Source organism: Tasmannia lanceolata, unplaced genomic scaffold (genome assembly GCF_043159265.1).
Source record: "Tasmannia lanceolata isolate RefF3 unplaced genomic scaffold, GAP_Taslan_0.1 ptg000013l, whole genome shotgun sequence".
In the NCBI taxonomy this organism is placed as follows: domain Eukaryota; kingdom Viridiplantae; phylum Streptophyta; class Magnoliopsida; order Canellales; family Winteraceae; genus Tasmannia; species Tasmannia lanceolata.
The window spans coordinates 3,244,794-3,265,629 of NW_027518690.1; the positions used below are offsets into that span (position 1 = coordinate 3,244,794).

The 20,836-nt window shown below is 36.1% G+C and overlaps 2 protein-coding genes across 2 annotated transcripts; both read left to right on the plus strand.

The window, feature by feature from the left end:
- Nucleotides 1–1,599: 1,599 nt before the first annotated feature.
- On the plus strand, nucleotides 1,600–4,578 carry LOC143890584 (protein neprosin-like). The gene is made up of 7 exons (XM_077395300.1): nucleotides 1,600–1,605; nucleotides 1,812–1,898; nucleotides 2,086–2,307; nucleotides 2,973–3,140; nucleotides 3,539–3,592; nucleotides 3,696–3,842; nucleotides 4,195–4,578. Exons 1-7 carry the CDS (start codon nucleotides 1,600–1,602, stop codon nucleotides 4,576–4,578), a joined length of 1,068 nt encoding a protein of 355 aa, XP_077251415.1.
- Nucleotides 4,579–10,359: 5,781 nt separating this feature from the next.
- Nucleotides 10,360–16,881, plus strand: LOC143889366 (protein neprosin-like). Its single transcript, XM_077393536.1, has 7 exons — nucleotides 10,360–10,517; nucleotides 14,042–14,128; nucleotides 14,317–14,538; nucleotides 15,205–15,372; nucleotides 15,768–15,821; nucleotides 15,927–16,073; nucleotides 16,407–16,881. The coding sequence occupies exons 1-7, from the start codon at nucleotides 10,368–10,370 to the stop codon at nucleotides 16,788–16,790; spliced, it is 1,212 nt and encodes a 403-aa protein (XP_077249651.1). The 5' UTR covers nucleotides 10,360–10,367; the 3' UTR covers nucleotides 16,791–16,881.
- The last annotated feature ends 3,955 nt before the right edge of the window (nucleotides 16,882–20,836 follow it).

The window sequence follows — 20,836 nt, forward strand, 5'->3', positions numbered from 1 at the left end:
ATTTTTAAGGCCCTCACATAGATAGGGTGTCCACAAAAAATCAGATCCATAAGATCATCCTAACCATTCGAACTGTGGAGGCAAAAAATGGACTAATTTGTAAAGGTTTAAAGACATCCATTTTACCTCCACAAATCGTAGGGTTGGGATGATCCTATGGATCTGATTTTTTGTAGACACCCTATCTATGCGAGGGCCTTTAAAATAGATTGCTTGGATCACCCAAACAATGTGGGCCCCCACTGTATTTTAAGCTAGTGTGTAGAGAACTCTCTACACATATGTGTAGGAACCGTTTTCTCATATATATATATATATGAGAAAACATTTCCTACACACTTGTGTAGGTAAGTTACCTACACACTAGCTTAAAATACAGTGGGGGCCCACATTGTTTGGGTGATCCAAACCATTCATTTGAATGGTCCTCACAGAGATAGGGTGTCCACAAAAAATCAGATCTATAGGATCATCCCAACCCTACGATTTGTGGAGGTAAAATGGACGTGTATAAACCTTCACAAATTAGTCCATTTTTTGCCTCCATAGTTTGAATGGTTGGGATGATCCTATGGATCTGATTTTTTGTGGACACCCTATCTATATGAGAGAACATATATATATGAGAGAACATTTCCTACACACTTGTGTAGGTAAGTTACCTACGCACTACCTTAAAATTCAGTGGGGGCCCACATTGTTTGGGTGATCCAAACAATTCATTTGAATGTTCCTCACATAGATAGGGTGTCCACAAAAAATCAGATCCATAGGATCATCCCAACCCTACGATTTGTGGAGGTATCTCTCTCTCTCTCTCTCTCTCTCTCTATATATATATATATATATATATATATATATATAGGGTAATGATAAATTCACACCCCCTGTAGGATGATTCACACAACTTTAACGAGAATTGACGTCAAAAAACGTTAAAGTCTGACACTTTTTGATGTCAATTCACCTTAAAGGGGTGCGAATCATCCTACAGGGGGTGCAAATTTGTCACACACACACACACACACACACACACACACATATATATATATATATATATATATATATATATATATATATATATATATATGTATGTATGTATGTATGTATGTATAAAGGGAAATGATATCCCCCCATGTTCACTGTTTGAGGATAAATTCACTCCCTTTAACATTTTTCTTTACCTTTAAAACTTAACGAATAACATTAAAGGGGGGGATTTTATCCGTTAGAGGGGGCAAAATATCATTTCCCATATATAAAGTGTGTGTGTGTGTGTGTGTGTGTGTGTGAGAGAGAGAGAGAGAGAGAGAGAGAGAGAGAGAGAGAGAGAGATGCTTTCTTGAGCTGTATCTAGCATTGGAGTTTTTTTACAATATTAATAACTCAAAAGTAGTAACGAGATATTTTGTTCACCTGGGTGTCGTTCATTTTGTCCACCTACATGGCCTAATGCCACTACGAAAAAAAATAAAACCATACATTTTACTACTAGAAGGTTTGATTTGGAGAAACAGGGCCTGTGGGTTGAATTCCTGAATGCATTCTTTCCCATTTCAGTCTCTTAATGGGGGAAAAAACGTAGAAGCACTAGTGAGAATGGCAGTATGCATTAATTATTCTCAGATTTTTGAATGCTGTGGGCGTAATTTGGCTCCCTTGACCAGGGCTCATGCAAGGGCTACTTTGAGCTTAGGATTTGTCTCACACATGCACACACACAAACAAAACACACACATATATGGTACATTGATACAACATACATATTGGTAAAATGAGACAAATATTGTTGGTCTTTACATTTTTTGCAGGATGGATATGGACAGATATTTAGTTGTGTTGATATAAACAAACAACCCGCTTTCGATCATCCCTTATTGATGAACCATAAGATCCAGGTATTTAATTTTCTCCTTATGTTATCTTTCAAGTGATATGTTCTTTTCTCTGTTATGTATTAATTCTGAGATTTTGTTTCTCTTTGACATCACTTTGGAAAATAAAATGACTTACTATGCAAAATATGTTCTTTTCTTGGAAGAAACTAAAACCATACTTTTATTGATGGAAATTGTCTCTATGCAGATGGGTCCAGGATCTCTTCCAAAAGTCATTAAAGATAAAAAGGCTTCATCATTAGGTGTATCTTTAAAGGTAGGGCTCAAGGATGGAGGGTGCCCACTAGGAACAGTTCCTATTAGGAGAATTACGAAGGAAGAACTAAAAAGGGCTAAATCTTCCCCAAATATTGGGAAAGGATATCCTTCAAATGCTCAGGATCCTTCAAATGATGAAGTCAAATTTCGCGTAAGTCACATTTATTATCATCCAATTTTACTTCAAATTTAAATTTATGATGGGAGGAAGAGTAGTTATGTTCAACAATAATTCAAATAATTGGAAACTTAGACTTGAAAAGTGAGGTGAGTCAAGTCTACTGGACCTACACGCTCAATACCCAATTAAAAATCAAGTATCTTTTTACATCAAAATCTACAAAATTTATAAATTATGTGCGTTCTTGTAGAATTTCATTAGAAAAACCAATGCAATCATCTGATAACTCAACACGTTTTCTCTCAAGTTTAGCCATTGTTTCTGAGTTTTTGAGTTGAATTTCTATGTAAAGCTGAATAGATATGTGTTGTTACTATTTGTTCAACCGGAAGCTTTATATTATTGGTAGCTAATAGATATAGATTCCAATTTTAAAGGATATATCTAACAACCCTACCTTTCGCACCATGTGTTCAACACCAAATTAATACAACTTTTCATGATAAGGTAATTTTTAATTAAATAAAAAATATACCCCAACTTTCATGCACATGGAAACAGTAATTGAATAATTGGAACATCTTAAAAATGAATCTTTCTTTTCTTATGAGTATATGATTTAATTAGTTTTATATAATCTGTGTTTGTTTATTGCTGCCACATAACTGGCTAACAAAAATGTGATTATTGCTCAGTTTGAATTGCAATCTACATATAAAGATGGTGGCGCGGAGTTTGGATCCAGGGCAGTTCTCAATACATGGCAGCCAAAAATTACAGGCAACCAAAGTAGTGGTTCTCTTGTTATACTTCGTGATGCGTCACCACCAGAACAAACACGCTCGATACATGCTGGATGGTTGGTAAGTTTTCCAATTCCACCATCCATTATTGTTCGATACATACTTTATAAAAAGACTGAATTATCTATTGAATGTAACTAATAATAGAGGATTGACAAAATGTCATAATTCTAAGATTGGACAAGGTGCGATCTTAGCATAATTGTAAAAACATTATCAAATAATTCATTGCTATACAACATGCTCATAAGGTCCTTTCTATATTTGGTTGTTCCCTTAGGACCTATTTTTTTCCATATAAAATGGGCATAAATCAAATTTTATGCCCATAAAATTTCTTTTTACGCATATTTTACGTTGAAAGAAATGGAGCCTTATGAAATGATCAATCATAGTAAAAAGGCAAGATCATATCTCATACTCTTGTATTCTAATTTTGAAGTTTTTCAAATCTCTAGGTAAGTAACGGATTATATCATAACTTTCTCCCGCACCTATCTACAGCATGGACGGTATGCTTCAACCATAACTTATTGTTTCTGTCATTTAAATTCATTAAAATTTGTCACTGAGATGCTCTACTAATTTTCCTTCGTTTATTCTGCTTACCTACAGAATGATAATCATCAAAAAACGGGCTGCTATGACGCTCTCTGCCCAGGTTTTGTACAAATTTCCAGAGACTTACCCGTAGGCATTGGTCTTTCCCCAACTTCGATCTACAATGGAACCCAATATTACATTATAGTCACTGTGTACAAGGTAATTCTGAATCCCTTTAACTTGAATTAAAAAACACACATTTAGCTATATTTGTTACATCATGGAAGCCATATTTTGCTGAAGAAAAATATCAGTTAGGAGGAGAAGGTGTCACTTGTTCAAAGATCTAAATTATTTATCCGTTTAAGTCTTACCAAAAAAATCTCTCATTAGATGATTATAATCCCTTATTTGTTAAATCTTACAGTCTGGCCGATGGAAAAGCAATAGCTAAAAGAGATTTTGCATCACAATAAAGTTAAAATGAGTTGCGCCTTGTGAATCATTCCTTCTCACTTCACATGCTAATTCTTCTATTTTAATCATTTTATGATTTTCTATTTCAATGTAGGATCGATTGAGTGAAGCTTGGTGGTTATTATATGGAGACGAAAAAAAGAAGGTGGGCTATTGGCCAGATGTCCTCTTTAATTCTACATTCGCTGACTATGCTGATGTTGTTCAATGGGGAGGGATTGTATATAATGCTGGTGTATTACCTTGGCCTGAGATGGGGAGTGGCCATAAGCCAGAAATCGATCAACAATATAGGACAGCATGTTACATTGGAGGCGTAAATTTTATAGATAAAGATGGTTATTCTATTCCGTTCACAAAAGATGATCCTTACAGAATAATTGCAAGCTCCCCATGCTATGATTTTTTTCATGACATACAAGTGCCTGATGAGAATTATGCTGTACTTTTCGGAGGACCAGGTGGAAACAATTGCTAGATTCATTTGAATCACCTTCTTTTGTAGGACTATTTGTGTCCAAACTCCATGCGTGTTCAAACTTATATAATGCAAACATTTTAAGCATATAATAAATTAAACTTTAGCTATTGAGTTGTCATGCTCTTAGTCATATTGGAGCCTACTTATCTCTTTTTTGAATGGTAGGAGCCCTACTCAATGTTTAATTTTATAATTAAAATGCTAAGAAATAAGAGTAGTTAGGCTCCTTCCTAAATTGTGTACAGTGCTTTTACTTTGTCTATGCGATAGGATCCATTGATCCGAATGAAAATCATAATTCTCTTCAAATGTTGTTGAGAACACCTTGATAAGATCTTCTTTGGCCACTGATCTTGGGATGGGCGCAGCCTGTTGGAATTTCAGCTCAGGTTGGGTTGGCACTTTCTCGAGTTGGGTTGGATTTGGGGTTGGGAAAAGTCAATCCTATTTAATTTTGGTTTGGGTTAGGGTTGAGGTCATTTGCAACTTGACCCATTCCAAACCATCCCCCTTCCCTGTAATTTTATTGCAATTTTCAAAATTATAGGTTCATGGTTTTTTTTATATATATTTTTTCTTTTTTTTTTGCGCCAAGCCAACCTGAACCCTACCTAGCCGATTTAGAAAACCAGGCTAGATGGGTTTGTTGGAAATTTGAGGGCACTGTTGTTGATAAACAACAGAAACTTGTTGCTTCAAGGCGTGATATCACTTTCCTTAAGACAAGATTCGCCCCCACTAGTAGTGTGCAAAGGGGATCCGCGAATTGCCTCCAAGATACAATGAAGCCTAGTAGGGAAGCCCTACTAATGTTTGATGACGCGTAGCACTAGCGGAATCAAACCCGAAATGCCCTTCCGAAATTTCAAGCCTCAGAGAAATTTCTAGATAATGTTTCTGCAGAAAAACAATATCTAGAACAGTAAACAAAAGAAAAACATTATATAGAAATACTTGGGGATTTTGTAGGAGTGTAGAAGAGAGTGTGAAGTCTGTCAGAATTGCCAATTCGTTTTTTTTATTTATTTGAAATGACTGAATTCTGCACATTTTGTAGACCACCTAATGTCTTTTCAGTGTGAAAAACACCTCTACATGGCACCTTTTCAGAATGTTTGAAATCTGACCGTTAGATCGCACCCATTGATATTGAATGGTCCTGATCGATTCTAGAGGTGACTGTTGGTTTGAGTAAAACCTCTCTCCAGCCCAGTCATCGATAGATCAACCATCTATGGTGTGGATCGCACCCCCTTGGCACATGACCGTTGGGGGAAGGGACACAACCCATTTGATCACACTCTTTGACCGTTGGAGTCATGGGCTCGTTGGGCCGACCATTAGGCCCGAACCGAAACGAGCCCACCGTTAGGCCCGAACCGAAGCCGGCCCAACCGAACCATTCTGCTTGATGGGCCTGCGAACCATTTGACCCACCCATCCGACCGGTCCACCTTCATCCTGATCTAACGGTGCAGATCAAATCTGAAAAAATTAAAGGCTCCAAAGTGCGCCTAAAAAAGCGCCAATAAAGCGCCCTATAGCCCATTGCCCATTGCCCACGCCGCGCGCGCGCGTGCGCGTGTGCAAACGGTGCGGTGCACCGTCCCGCGGGTCCAACCATGGGTTCAACCCAATGTGCAATCAACAAGTATTAGAAAAGGTAGTGCTTTATAAGCCCTTATCTTTCATTTCTCTTATCCGGTACGGGACTATCTTTTCAACTACACTTCTACATCCTTTTGAAAAAGCAAATCTTTCCAAGAAAACATTTTCTTTTTCCCAAACGCATTTGATAAAACATTTTCCAAAACACTAAAAAATGCAAAATACATGATTTTGAAAATCCAAAATCACTAACAGGGTTGGCGTAGGGTTGCGAGATTTAGCGGCGGGTTGATTTTGGGTTGACCCTCCTGGACCCGAGGCTCTGCTTCGGATTTAGATGGGTTGGCTTCAGGTTCATGGTTTATTATGGGCAGCATTTACACATATTGCGAGTTATATGTTTTCATTATCAGCGATGCCATACCACACTTGGGCCCTGTTTGGATTGAAAGAATTTTCTGGAAAAGTTTGGAAAGGAAAATATTTCTTAAGTTGAATCAACAATGTTGGCCCAAGGTTTCAACAAATGCACTCCGGAAACCCATGTTTTGATGATAACAAAGCATTTGCAGGTTCTTTGTTTTTTTATTACATATGGTATCCCCACTCCAATAGCATTTGCAAGTTCTTATTACGTTTCTAGATTTACTTGTTTTCCTAATGTTCTATGTTTGTGAATTGCTAATCTTTCATTTATCTTAAAATCTGCTACTCATTGAATTTTGAAATCAGAGTTAATACCTGATTCTGTTGCAGCTCAACCATACTTATTCTCACAACCAGTATGCTCTCCCTCTCTCTCTTCGCGCTGTGAACCGGCCCAACAATGAATATTTTAGATCTTCGAAGAAGTTGGAGACCGTAAAAATGTATTTATAAAAAAAATTACTCGGGCTTATTTTGTTCGAAGATCCAAAATGCTCATTTATTGCAACCCAAAGTAAATAAGCCTTGCCCCCAAAAACAACTCCCTAAGATGATCCTAACTCTTTGATCCGTGGTGATTCATATATGATGTCATCGTATTAGATCGGAGATTTAAGATCATCGAGATGATTGTTGGGGCATAGCCTATTTACACACACACACACACACACACACACACACACACACACACACATATTGTGTGTATCATCGCCATATATATTGTGTGTGTGTGTGTGTGTGTATATATATATATATATATATATATATATATATATATATATATATATTATATATTTGGGAATTGCTATATATAATATAAATCAATATATATGGGAATTGCTAGCGTCCATCTCAAAAGGCAACTGTTCTCTCCATTCACGAGGTGGGTGGTCTCACATGCGACAGACTAGCCACGAAAAGTTTTATGAGGTATCGCTCACCTTGAGCAGATATATATATATATATATATATATATATATATATATATATATATATATATATATATATATATATATATATATATATCGAGAGAGAGAGAGAGAGAGAGAGAGAGAGAGAGAGAGAGAGAGAGAGAGAGAGAGAGAGAGAGAGAGAGAGAAAAGGATGGTGAGCTTGAGCGCAAAGGATGGTGCGCTTGAGCTCCCAAACACATGGGTCCCACATTTTTGTGGTGATCCAAACCATTCATTTGCAAGGCCCTATCATAGATAGAGTGTGTACCAAAAAGAAGCTCCATTGGATCATCCTAACCCATCCAAAAGTGGGGCAAAATGGAAAGACATTGTTTGTCCATACATCTGCTCTTTTTGGATGGGTTAGGATGATCCTATGGAGCTGATTTTTTGTACATACCCTATCTATGACAGAGTCTTGCAAATGAATGGTTTGGATCACTACAAAAATGTGGGACCCATGTGTTTGGGGAGCTCAAGAGCACCATAAGGATGGTGCGCTCAAGCTCACCATCCTTTTCCTCATATATATATATATATATATATATATATATATATATATATATATATAGAGGAAAGTGAAGCTACACCGCCCGTGTAGCTAACTTAGCTACACCTCCGGCTTAAAATACAATGGGCCCACATTGTTTTGGTGATCCAAACCATTCATTTGATTGGCCCTCACATAGATAGGGTGTCCACCAAAAATCAGCTCCATAGGATCATCCCAACCCTTCAAACTGTGGAGGCAAAAATGGACAAATTTGTGAAGGTTTTTACACGTTCATTTTTGCCTCCACAAATCGTAGGGTTGGGATGATCCTTTGGAGCTGATTTTTGGTGGACACCCTATCTATGTGAGGGCCAATCAAATGAATTCTTTGGATCACCAAAACAATGTGGGCCCATTGTATTTTAAGCCGGCGGTGTAGCTTCACTTTCCTCATATATATATATATATATATATATATATATATATATATATATATATATATATAAGTGAAGCTACACATACGTGTAGCTAACTTAGCTACACCGACGGCTTAACATACAGTGGGCCCACATTGTTTGGGTGATTTGAACCGGCCTTCGGTATGCCCGTGCTAGCACCCTCTATTAACATATTGTATGGCAAGATGGGACTCCTGGTCCCAAATGCTAGCTTTATATTAATGAAATATGTCAATTTTCAAAAAAAAGCTTTGAAGTATGAGGCTTAAGTGTGGAATCCCACGGGTACGGAGTGTCAAATTTTACAAAACTCAAGAAAAAGGATTTGTTGATTTGGGAATATATTTTTATCAATTATAAAAACTAAATAATTTTGCTTAATAATATGGGCTTAGCAGGTAATATACTTGGAATTCTAATAGGCTAAGTAGATGTAATATTGTATTCCACATAAAAAAAACTTACTATTAGGATGGATAAATATGATAAATTAGCTTTTTAAAGTCAAGAAAGAATACGAGCTACGTTATATTATTTATTCATCAAGCAAATACATAGCTTGAGGGAAGAACATTTAATCACATCTATAACATGGAGTCCACTATAAAATGTAAAACTTTGCTTTTCTAAGGCTATGTTTGTTTTGGATTTTGAGAACTGATTTTCAGGTCCAAAATTGATTATTCAATTCTCAAAATCCAAAACAAAGAGGACCTAAGCAAACTGAAAGAAGTCAAGTAGAACCCTCAGAGACTAGGTATTATAAAACTTTTTATGGGTGATACCAACAGACGCTTTCCCTCCCTCAAAAGGCAAAAAGAGATAGAAAAAGCATAGAAGTTTTTTAATAGGGAGTAACTGTAATAGATGGATTATACTTGATAACTTTAAAATTAGTTTTTTGGAAAGGGTCTGAGTGATTAGATTTTTTTAAACTGTTCAGTCTCTTAGGCCCTGTTTGGATTGCAGGATTTTTCTGAAAAGGTTTGGAAAGGAATTTTTTTACAGAATTTCTTGTTTTTCCATTGTGTGATTACACATGAGAAAAAAAGAAGCGTAAATCGCCCTAGTTCAATTATCTAGACAGACCATCAGTTTATAATGGTAACCCTTTAAATATGCCATCCACATATCATTTCCATCTAAATTGTGGAAACGAAAATTTCTCCTAGGAAACAATTTCCTCAAGAAACATTTTTCGTACAATTCAAACGAACCCTAACTTCCATTTCTTTTGACTTCTTTTGACATAAAATTGGCTCAAAATAAATTTTAGATCTGTAGAGGTTTCTATATGTTTCAATCCCTCTAGGATGCTTGGAGGGTTAGGATCACTGTATGAGGTATGCATATAATTTTTTTGGCACGACCCACTAATGTTAAGGCCGAACAAATGAATGGTTCAGATCTTCAAACAGGTTCAGATCTTCAAACAGGTTCAGATCTTCAAACCAGATTGGCCCAACAAATTGATTTTTTTAGGCAGTAATTATTTCCATGCACCTCCGATGCCAATGTAACTGATCTGAAGTCTCTCTTTCAATTTTAGTTTCTTCATATCTTGCACTCCTTCCTTTTTTATTCTCTCCTTCCTTTTTAGTTTGTTGTTATCATGTGCACTACTCTCTTTCCTTTTTAGTTTTGTTGTTATCTTCCTGGATCACTCCTTCCTTTTTTTATCCTCTCCTAGGAAGTTTTAGTAATTGCGAATCTCTTCTTAAAGATTGGGGGATTTTTTTCCTTAAATCTACAAGGAATTCTTGCTGTATAAAAGGAGGTGGGGAATTTTATTTTACGAGGATTTAAGAGAGGAGTCTCTTAACGGTTGGGGCTATGGGTTTGAAGGAAATGTTTTTGCTACTTTTTGTACTACTTTCTCTTGGAAACAGTGGCAATGGAGTGGAAGGAAGAGGGAGCATAAGTCTGTCGAAAGAAGAAGATTTGGAGATTGAGAGGCAACTAAAAATTATCAATAAACCAGCAGTCAAGACCATTAAGGTATAACAGCTAGGTCGACCAAATCACCAGATTTTTACTTTTGAGTTATCTTATTAACATTTTAAAAAAATAAACAGTACTTAGTGGTAATCTCTGGTGATCTCTCTCTCTCTCTCTATATATATATATATATATATATATATATATAGAGGAAAATGATTGTGAGCTTGAAGTTCATATAGCTTATATGAGCTTGAGGGCCCAAACACATGGATCCCACATTTTTTGTGGTAATCCAAACCATTCATTTGCAAGGCCCCATCATAGATAGGGTGTGTACCAAAAATCAGCTCTATTGGATCATCCTAACCACTCCAAAAGCGGAGGGCAAAAATGGGCAGATTTGTGGCAAACGGTGTCTGTCCATTTTGCCCTCCACTTTTGGATGGGTTAGGATGATCCTATGGAGCTGATTTTTTATACACACCCTATCTATGTAAAGGCCTTTCAAATGAATGCTTTGGATCATCCTAACAATGTTGGCCCACATGTGTTTGGGCCCTCAAGCTCATATAAGCTATATGAGCTTCAAGCTCACAATCATTTTCCTCATATATATATATATATATATATATATATATATATATATATATATGAGAAAACTGTTGGTGCGCTTAAGCTCACAATTTTTTTGGTGCGCTTAAGTTTTTATAACGCCTCCCATTCGTTTAAATGTCTGGGTCCCGCTTAAGTGCACCAATGGGAGGTGTTATAACAACTTTAGTGCACCAAAAAAATGGTGCGCTTAAGCTCACCAATAGTTCTCTCTCTCTCTCTCTCTCTCTCTCTCTCTCTATATATATATATATATATATATATATATATATATATATATATATAAGGAAATGATTGTGAGCTTGAAGCTTATATAGCTTATATGAGCTTGAGGGCCCAAACACATGGGTCCCACATTTTTTTGTGGTGATCCAAACCATTTATTTGCAAGGCCCATCATAGATAGGGTGTGTACCAAAAATCAGCTCCATTGGATCATCCTAACCCCTCCAAAAGCGGAGGGCAAAATGAGTAGATTTGTGGCAAACGATGTCTGTCCATTTTACCCTCCACTTTTGGATGGGCTAGGATGGCCCTATGGAGCTGATTTTTTGTACACACCCTATCTATGTAAGGGCCTTTCAAATGAATGCTTTGGATCATCCTAACAATGTGGGCCCATGTGTGTTTGGGCCCTCAAGCTCATATAAGCTATATGAGCTTCAAGCTCACAATCATTTTCCTCATATATATATATATATATATATATATATATATATATATATATATATATATATATATATATATATATGAGCTTGAGGATGATCCAAACCATTCATTTGCAAGGCCCCATCATAGATAGGGTGTGTACCAAAAATCAGATCCATTGGATAATCCTAACCCTTCCAAAAGCGGAGGGAAGAAATGGGCAGATTTGTGGCAAACGGTGTCTGTCCATTTTGCCCTCCACATTTGGATGGGTTAGGATGATCCTATGAAGCTGATTTTTTGTACACATCCTATCTATGTAAGGGCCTTTCAAATGAATGCTTTGGATCATCCTAACAATGTGGGCCCACATGTGTTTGGACCCTCAAGCTCACAATCATTTTCCTCATATATATATATATATATAAATATATATATGTATGAGAAAACGGTTCCTACACATATGTGTAGAGAGTTCTCTACACACTAGCTTAAAATACAGTGGGGGCCCACATTGTTTGGGTGATCCAGGCCATCCATTTTAAAGGCCCTCACATAGATAGGCTGTCTACAAAAAATCAGATCCATAGGATCATCCCAACCCTACGATTTGTGGAGGTAAAATGGATGGCTTTAAACCTTCACAAATTAGTCCATTTTTTGCCTCCACAGTTCGAATGGTTAGGATGATCCTATGGATCTGATTTTTTGTGGACACCCTATCTATGTGAGGGCCTTAAAAATGAATGGTTTGGATCACCCAAATAATGTGGCCCCCACTGTATTTTAAGCTAGTGTGTAGAGAACTTATTTACACATATGTGTAGGAACCGTTTTCTCTCTCTCTCTCTCTCTCTCTCTCTCTCTCTCTATATATATATATATATATATATATATATATATATATATATATATATATATATATATATATATATATATATATATATATATATAGGGTAATGATAAATTCGCACCCCCTGTAGGATGATTCACACAACTTTAACGAGAATTGACGTAAAAAAACGTTAAAGTCTGACACTTTTTGACGTCAATTCACCTATCCTACAGGGGGTGCAAATTTGACACACACACACACACACACACACACACACACACACACACACACACACACACACATATATATATATGGGAAAGGTGTGCGTACTCGGTCGAGTAGATAAGCTTATCTACTCGGTCGGGTTAAAAACAGTGGGGGCCCACATTTTTTGGGTGATCCAAACCATTCATTTGAAAGGCACTTACCTAGATAGGGTGTCCACAAAAAATCAGCCTCATAGGATCCTCCTAACCTATGCAATAGTGGAAGGAAAAATGGGGAAAAATGGACAAACACAGCTTGTCCACAAATCTGCCCATTTTTCCCTCCACTGTTGGATGGGTTAGGATGATCTTATGTGGCTGATTTTTTGTGGACACCCTATCTAGGTAAGGGCCTTTCAAATGAATGGTTTGGATCACCCCAAAAATGTGGGCCCCCACTGTTTTTAACCCGACCAAGTAGATAAGCTTATCTACTCGACCGAGTATGCACACCTTTCCCTATATATATATATATATATATATATATATATATATATATATATATATATATATATATATATATATATATAAAGGGAAATGATATCCCCCCATGGTTTCTATGAGAATGGTTCACTGCTTGAGGATAAATTCACCCCCTTTAACATTTTTCTTTACCTTTAAAACTTAACTAATAACATTAAAGGGGGGGATTTTATCCGTCAGAGGGGGCGAAATATCATTTCCCATATATAAAGTGTGTGTGTGTGTGTGAGAGAGAGAGAGAGAGAGAGAGAGAGAGAGAGAGAGAGAGAGAGAGAGAGAGAGAAAGATATGCTTTCTTGAGCTGTATCTAGCATTGGAGTTTTTTTACAATATTAATAACTCAAAAGTAGTAACGAGATATTTTGTTCACCTGGGTGTCGTTCATTTTGTCCACTTACATGGCCTATTGTCACGACGAAAAAAAATAAAACCATACATTTTACTACTAGAAGGTTTGATTTGGAGAAACAGGGCCTGTGGGTTGAATTCCTGAATGCATTCTTTCCCATTTCAGTCTTCTTAATGGGGGAAAAAACGTAGAAGCACTAGTGAGAATGGCAGTGCATTAATTATTCTCAGAATTTTGAATGGTGTAGGCATAATTTGGCTCCTTTGAGCTTAGGATTTGTCTCACACATGCACACACACAAACAAAACACACACATATATGGTACATTGATACAACATACATATTGGTAAAATGAGACAAATATTGTTGGTCTTTACATTTTTTGCAGGATGGATATGGACAGATATTTAGTTGTGTTGATATAAACAAACAACCCGCTTTCGATCATCCCTTATTGATGAACCATAAGATCCAGGTTTTTAATTTTCTCCTTATGTTATCTTTCAAGTGATATGTTCTTTTCTCTGTTATGTATTAATTCTGAGATTTTGTTTCTCTTTGACATCACTTTGGAAAATAAAATGATTTAACTATGAAAAATATGTTCTTTTCTTGGAAGAAACTAAAACCATACTTTTATTGATGGAAATTGTCTCTATGCAGATGGGTCCAGGATCTCTTCCAAAAGTTATTAAAGATAAAAAGGCTTCATCATTAGGTGTATCTTTAAAGGTAGGGCTCAAGGATGGAGGGTGCCCACTAGGAACAGTTCCTATTAGGAGAATTACGAAGGAAGAACTAAAAAGGGCTAAATCTTCCCCAAATATTGGGAAAGGATATCCTTCAAATGCTCAGGATCCTTCAAATGATGAAGGCAAATTTCGCGTAAGTCACATTTATTATCATCCAATTTTACTTCAAATTTAAATTTATGATGGGAGGAAAAGTAGTTATGTTCAACAATAATTCAAATAATTGGAAACTTAGACTTGAAAAGTGAGGTGAGTCAAGTCTACTGGACCTACACGCTCAATACTCAATTAAAAATCAAGTATCTTTTTACATCAAAATCTACAAAATTTATAAATTATGTGGGTTCTTGTAGAATTTCATTAGAAAACCCAATGCAATCATCTGATAACTCAACACGTTTTCTCTCAAGTTTAGACAATTGTTTTTGAGTTTTTGAGTTGAATTTCTATGTAAAGCTGAATAGATATGTCTTGTTACTATTTGTTCAACCGGAAGCTTTATATTATTGATAGCTAATAGATATAGATTCCAATTTTCAAGGATATATCTAACAACCCTACCTTTCGCACCATGTGTTCAACACCAAATTAATAAAACTTTTCATGATAAGGTAATTTTTAATTAAATAAAAAATATACCCCAACTTTCATGCACATGGAAACAGTAACTGAATAATTGGAACATCTTAAAAATGTATCTTTCTTTTCTTATGAGTATATGATTTAATTAGTTTTATATAATCTGTGTTTGTTTATTGCTGCCACATAACTGGCTAACAAAAATGTGATTATTGCTCAGTTTGAATTGCAATCTACATATAAAGATGGTGGCGCGGAGTTTGGATCCAGGGCAGTTCTCAATACATGGCAGCCAAAAATTACAGGCAACCAAAGTAGTGGTTCTCTTGTTATACTTCGTGATGAGTCACCACCTGAACAAACACGCTCGATACATGCTGGATGGTTGGTAAGTTTTCCAATTCCACCATCCATTATCGTTCGATACGTACTTTATAAAAAGACTGAATTATCTATTGAATGTAATAGAGGATTGACAAAATGTCATAATTCCAAGATTGGACAAGGTGCGATCTTAGCATAATTGTAAAAACATTATCAAATAATTCATTGCTATACAACATGCTCATAAGGTCCTTTCTATATTTGGTTGTTCCCTCAGGACCTATTTTTTTCCATATAAAATGGGCATAAATCAAATTTTATGCCCATAATTAAAATTTCTTTTTACGCATATTTTACATTGAAAGAAATGGAGCCTTAAGAAATGATCAATCATAGTAAAAAGGCAAGATCATATCTCATACTCTTGTATTCTAATTTTGAAGTTTTTCAAATCTCTAGGTAAGTAACGGATTATATCATGACTTTCTCCCCCACCTATCTACAGCATGGACGGTATGCTTCAACCATAACTTATTGTTTCTGTCATTTAAATTCATTAAAATTTGTCACTGAGATGCTCTACTAATTTTTTCCTTCGTTTATTCTGCTTACATACAGAATGATAATCACCAAAAAACGGGCTGCTATGACTCTCTCTGCCCAGGTTTTGTACAAATTTCCAGAGACTTACCTGTAGGCATTGGTCTTTCCCCAACTTCGATCTACAATGGAACCCAGTATTACATTATAGTCACTGTGTACAAGGTAATTCCGAATCCCTTTAGCTTGAATTAAAAAGCACACATTTAGCTATATTTGTTACATCATGGAAGCCATATTTTGCTGAAGAAAAATATCAGTTAGGAGGAGAAGGCGTCACTTTTTCAAAGATCTAAATTATTTATCCGTTTAAGTCTTGCCAAAAAATTCTCTCTCATTAGATGATTATAATCCCTTATTTGTTAAATCTTACAGTCTGGCCGATGGAAAAGCAATAGCTAAAAGAGATTTTGCATCACAATAATCCCTTAAAATGAGTTGCGCCTTGTGAATCATTCTTCTATTTTAATCATTTTATGATTTTCTATTTCAATGTAGGATCTATTGAGTGAAGCTTGGTGGTTATTATATGGAGACGAAAAAAAGAAGGTGGGCTATTGGCCAAAGGTCCTCTTTAATTCTACATTCGCTGACCATGCTGATGTTGCTCAATGGGGAGGGATTGTATATAATGCTGGTGTATTACCTTGGCCTGAGATGGGGAGTGGTCATAAGCCAGAAATCAACCAACAATATAGGACAGCATGTTACATTGGAGGCGTGAATTTTATAGATAAAAATGGTGATTCTATTCCGTTCACCAAAGAGAATCCTTATAGAATAATTGCAAGCTCCCCATGCTATGAATTTTTTCATGACATACAAGTGCCTGGTGAGAATTATGCTGTGCTTTTCGGAGGACCAGGTGGAAACAATTGCTAGATTCACTTGAATCACCTCCTTTTGTAGTACTATTTGTGTCCAAACTCCATGCGTGTTCAAACTTATATAATGCAAACATTTTAAGCATATAATAAATTAAACTTTAGCTATTGAGTTGTCATGCTCTTAGTCATATTGGAGTCCTACTTATCTCTTTTTTGAATGGTAGGAGCCCTACTCAATGTTTAATTTTATAATTAAAATGCCAAAAACATCTCCCTAAGATGATCCTAACTCTTTGATCCGTGGTGATTCATATATGATGTCATCGTATTAGATCGGAGATTGAAGATCATCGAGATGATTGTTGGGCGTAGCCTATTTACATTGAACCTCAACAAATGAACTGTTTGGATCTTTGAGCAAAGTGGTCTAGTGAATTTTCTAACAAAACGTGTGTTACACCTGACAAAAAAATGTAACTTTACGGAACTTCGGGAACATAAGAAGAACTCAATTGAAAAGAGAGAGAGTAAGGATGGAGCACCATACCAGTAAAAAAGAAAATGAAGTTAAAGACCCTTCAAGCTTCAATCCCACTCGAAAACGGTGATGCATGCGCAAAGTTGAGATGGGCCAGTATCTATATACTGTGTCTGTTTGTAGGTGAGCATATATTTCGAAAAATACATTGAAGCCCACATTGTTCGAAGATCCAAACCATTCAGTTTTGGGCCTTAATTTTACTAGACTGTGCTCCAAAAATCAGCTCCATTGGATGATCCCAACCGTCTACGCCATAGATAAACTACACCATATATAAATCTCTATTTTATCGAAGAGGTGGGATCATCCAATGGAAATGAATTTGGTGGTACGGCATATTTACGTTGGGGCCTGTCAACTTAATGATTTAGATATTTGAACAAGGTGTGCCCCCTCTATTTAAAAAAAAAATGCATGCACCTTCATACATACAACATATAATGCATATTCATTAGAAAATTCATCGTGGCCTTATTCCAATATCCAAACTGTTCATCTGATCGGCCCAATGTAAATAGGCCCTCCCTCGAAAATCATTTCCAAATGATTATCTTAACGCTCTGATATGTGCTGATCCGAGGGTTTGGATCATCCTATAGAGATGATTTTATGGGCAAGGCCTATTTACGTTAGGGCCCAACAAATGAACGGTTTGGATCTTCGAGAGTTTTGATATGGTTTAAACCCGTACAGTCCAGTATTTTTCAAAAAAAGTATTGTACAAGCCACAACAGAAGATGGTCTAAACCGTCCATTTGATGGACCACAATGTAAATAGGTTGTGGCCCAAAACTCAATTCCATAGGATGATCCCACCCTCCGATTTATAGAGTTTTCCATAATATGCAGTTTCTCAATAGATCGGAGGGTTGGGAACATCCCATGGAAATGAGTTTTGGGCCACAACCTATTTACGTTGTGGCCCATCAAATAGACGGTTTGGATCATCCTATGGTGTAACACAAACAGTACTTTTTGAAAGATACTGGACTATATGGGCTTACACTATATAAAATCTCAGATCTTCGAATCCGATTGGCCAAGTGGATATTTTGTTTTAAAAAAGGGAAGCATTACCAGCTGGTCAAACACACGCTATACAAGCTGGATGGCGGGTAAGTTTTTACATTCCACCATCTATTATTGTTCGACAAATACTTCAGAAAAAGATTGAATTATCTATATCTATATCTACTATAATAAGCTGGATGGAAAAGCCCAAGCTTTTTTGAATTTTTTTAAAAATCTATGGAATTTACACCTCACTTTTTTTAACTTTTTCTAACAAAGGCACCCATTCAACCCACATATTTTCGATCCTACCCATCCGTTATGCTTTTTAACAAAAACACCCATTCAACCCACATATTTTCAATCTTACCCCCTCCTTTATGCTTTTTAACAATAGCACCCATTCAACCCACATATTTTCAATCATACCTCCTCCTTTATGTTTTTTAACAAAGGCACCCATTAAACTTACATAAGTTCAATCCTACTCCCCTCGTTTGTTAAAAACCATTAGAAAATATTTTTAGAAAAATATAAAAAGCATATATTTTTAGAAAAAGTATATGATACTTTTTTGATTTATTTTTAGCTACTTTTCTTACCTATTTTTTCTACGTATTTTTTAAATAACATTTTTTCGTATCATATACTTTTTTTTGCCGTGTCGTGCATATTTTTATTTATTTTTACACAAAAATTAATTACGAAATTTTGTATCATATACTTTCTTTTGCCGTGTCGTGCATATTTTTATTTTTTTTACACAAAAATTAATTACGAAATTTTGTATCATATACTTTTTTTCCGATGTATCGTGCATATTTTTTTTTTCCAGAAAAAGTAATTAGAAAACTCTTTCTTTTGCATTTTTTTTATTACTTGGTACGTGGTTATGCATACTTTTTTGCTTATTGTTTCTACATATATTTAACTATATATTTTTTTTGTTATAACAGTCTTTTTTTTTGTCGTGTCGTGCATTGCACGTCGGGTATCATACTCCTTTTTTTTGGCTGTGTCGTGTATCGTCGTGGTTAAAAATATTGTTTCTACATATTTTTAACTAATTTTTTTCTTGGTATTATAGTCCTTTTTTGGCAGTGTCGTGCATCGCACGTCGGGTATTACTAGTATATTATATAGCAGAAGAGAAAATGAGAGAATTAATTGAATTTCTCCCAAAATTCTATGAGAATTACACATCACTTTTTTTGACTTTTTTTAACAAAGGCACCCATTCAACCAGCAAATTTTCAATCCTACCCCCTCCTTTATGCTTTTTAACAAAGGCACCCATTAAAGCCACATAATTTCAATCCTACCCCCCTTTTTTATGCTTTTTAAATTATGGAAACCTCTATAGATTGGAGGGCTAGGATCAGCCTATGGAAATGATTTTACGGGCACAACCTATTGATGTTGTGTTCCATCACATGAACGGTTTGGATCAACATATGATGTGGTCTGTACAGTTCATCGCACGGGGTTTTTTACTAGTCACATCACTTTTTTTAACTTTTTTTAACAAAGGCACCCATTCAACCTGCATATTTTCAATCATACCCCCTCATTTGTGCTTTTTAACAAAGGCACCCATTAAAGGCACATAATTTCAATCCTAGCCCCCCCTCCCCCCTTAAGCTTTTTTAATTATGGAAACCTCTATAGATTGGATGGCTAGGATCAGCCTATGGAAATGATTTTATGGGCACAACCTATTGATGTTGTGTTCCATCACATGGACGGTTTGGATCAACCTATGATGTGGTCCGTACAGTTCTTTGTCGGCCGTGCATCGCACGGGATTTTTTACTAGTATATATATATATATATATATATATATATATATATATATATAGAGAGAGAGAGAGAGAGAGAGAGAGAGAGAGAGAGAGAGAAGTGTTCCTACACGATCGTGTAGGTACGTTTTCTACTCCGTCGGCTTAAAACATAGTGGGCCCAGATTGTTTGGGTGATCCAACCATTCATTTGATAGGTCCTCACATAGATAGGGTGCGCCCAAAAAATCAGCTCCATAGGATCATCCTAACCCTTCGAACTATGGACGTTAAAAATTTATTGATTTTTGAATGTTTATACTCGTCCATTACACTCAAATTAGTAATAAGTCCTTATCCTTTAATTACAATTTTACTCCTATCAGCCTTAATGCCTTGTTTGCTTCATGCTCCAAGCCAAAATCTCCTCTTTGATCGGATCAAATCTCCACCCCAGGTCCTCATGGAGCACTACAAAGGGGTTATATTTCTTCTTACCAATTCTCTTCAATTTCGGCTGCCTAGGTGGGGTTGTGATCCACATCATCTTCCCCCCTTAAGAAAGAGCTTGTCCTCAAGCTTGGTCCTTCTTCAACATAAGGGGATGGAGTGTTCGTTGAATTTTTGAATTTACTTCCCGATCAATTTCACTCCATTTAGAGTTTCAAGGGCGACTTCCATCTCTTGTTGGGGTCAGTAGAGCATACAAAGCCATAACCTGCCGGTGTCTCCATTGTATAGAACCCGAGGTCCGACCACATTGCCATATTC

Bases quoted from the DNA above. Each gene is read 5' to 3' on its own strand.
- LOC143889366 (XM_077393536.1), top strand. From the start codon at position 10,368: ATGTTTTTGCTACTTTTTGTACTACTTTCTCTTGGAAACAGTGGCAAT. The intron at 14,539-15,204 runs GTAAGTCACATT...ATTATTGCTCAG, and splicing joins ATGATGAAGGCAAATTTCGC to TTTGAATTGCAATCTACATA. The intron at 15,822-15,926 runs GTATGCTTCAAC...GCTTACATACAG, and splicing joins ACCTATCTACAGCATGGACG to AATGATAATCACCAAAAAAC.
- LOC143890584 (XM_077395300.1), top strand. The intron at 2,308-2,972 runs GTAAGTCACATT...ATTATTGCTCAG, and splicing joins ATGATGAAGTCAAATTTCGC to TTTGAATTGCAATCTACATA. The intron at 3,843-4,194 runs GTAATTCTGAAT...ATTTCAATGTAG, and splicing joins TTATAGTCACTGTGTACAAG to GATCGATTGAGTGAAGCTTG.